Source organism: Nannobrachium achirus (assembly GCF_963921795.1).
Source record: "Nannobrachium achirus genome assembly, chromosome: 20".
NCBI lineage: Eukaryota > Metazoa > Chordata > Actinopteri > Myctophiformes > Myctophidae > Nannobrachium > Nannobrachium achirus.
In genome coordinates, this window is record NC_137827.1 from 30,765,543 (window position 1) to 30,766,960 (window position 1,418).

Below are 1,418 nucleotides of genomic sequence, written 5' to 3' on the forward strand. Positions count from 1 at the left end.
GCTGGTCCTCAGGGTAATAGAGGTTTCACAGGTGCGACCGGCCCTGCTGGCGATAAGGGTGACACAGGTGCTTCTGGACCTCAGGGACCTAAGGGATACAAGGGAGATCAGGGAGCTCAGGGATTCCCAGGAAAGCAGGGTTATCCAGGTGCAGCTGGTCCCACTGGCCCCAGAGGAGCCACTGGTGCCACAGGCAACAAAGGTGACACTGGTGCCCCAGGCCTTACAGGTGCCTCAGGAATCCCCGGCCCCGCTGGTCCCAAGGGACTTCCCGGACGTGCAGGTGAGACCGGTGCTCATGGCTCTGATGGCGCACCTGGTCCCAGAGGACCCAGTGGTCCTTCTGGCGCCGCCGGTGCTCCTGGCCTGAAGGGACACCCAGGTCTTCCTGGATCTCCCGGCCCTGCTGGTTTTGCTGCTAAGGGCATCCCTGGACCTCAGGGCCCCCCTGGTCTGCCCGGTGACAATGGCAATGATGGCGCCATGGGCCCAGTCGGTCCCCCAGGACCACCCGGTCCCCCAGGTGAGGTCGTTTTTGAGAAGAGCATGGGGGTTGGGGTTAGTGAGGTCATGGTCAAATCACCCATGTCTGCTTTCACCGTCTCCCTCGCCACCCCCTACCCTGCTGCTGGTTCTCCCATTAAGTTCGACCAGGTTGTGTACAACGCTGAGAATCACTATGATCCTGAGTCCGGCCTGTTCACTTGCCAGGTTCCTGGAGTCTATTACTTTGCATACAGCATCCACGTAAATGGAGCTCATGCTCTGGTGGCTCTGTACAAGAACGGCCAGCCCGTTATGTTCAGCTATGATGAGTACAATAAGGGCTTCCTGGACCAGATGTCCGGTAGCGCTGTCCTTCAGCTTGATGAGCAGGACACAGTCTACCTCCAGATCCCTGACGAGGAGGCCAATGGCGTCTTCGCTGCCGAGAATGTCCACTGCTCTTTCTCTGGCTTCCTTATTGCCTCAACGTGATAGGGTGTCAGAAAACCCAAAACCCACACAACAAAATTTGCCATCTATTCCTCAAACGACAGTAAACTCCCTGTTAGTTTTTCCTCAGCCAAACACAGACAGACAGTTCACTATCTACTTTGAGGAATGATAGCATCTCGACTTGAAAAATACAAGAAATGGGTGCTTAGAGGAAGGAAATCTAATTTATGAAAACAGGTTATCAGGGATGGGAAAGCAATCCACAAAGTTACCAGTAATGGAGACAGCATGTGAAATTTGAGGTGTTATAACTGTGTTGTGTCCGGAAAAAATATTTTCCACTCTTTTTTTTACTGATTTCAGCTGGTGATTCTTATTTTTGTGTTTGTCTGTTTTTTGTACAACCTTTTTTTTTTTTGGTGAACAATAATCTTATTAAAAGTACACAAATACTTTCTGTGCAACATGTTGTACCTGTT

General features: G+C 51.6%; 1 protein-coding gene across 1 annotated transcript in view; it reads left to right on the forward strand.

Moving 5' to 3' along the window:
• col10a1a (collagen, type X, alpha 1a) overlaps positions 1–978 on the forward strand; it is a gene marked incomplete at both ends in the record, with an annotated part of 4,633 nt that extends 3,655 nt beyond the window's left edge. Inside the window, one exon of the mRNA XM_080750784.1 lies at positions 1–978. This exon is cut by the window's left edge and continues 863 nt beyond it. Within this exon, the coding sequence (XP_080606910.1) occupies positions 1–978 (978 nt within the window).
• Positions 979–1,418: the final 440 nt, after the last annotated feature.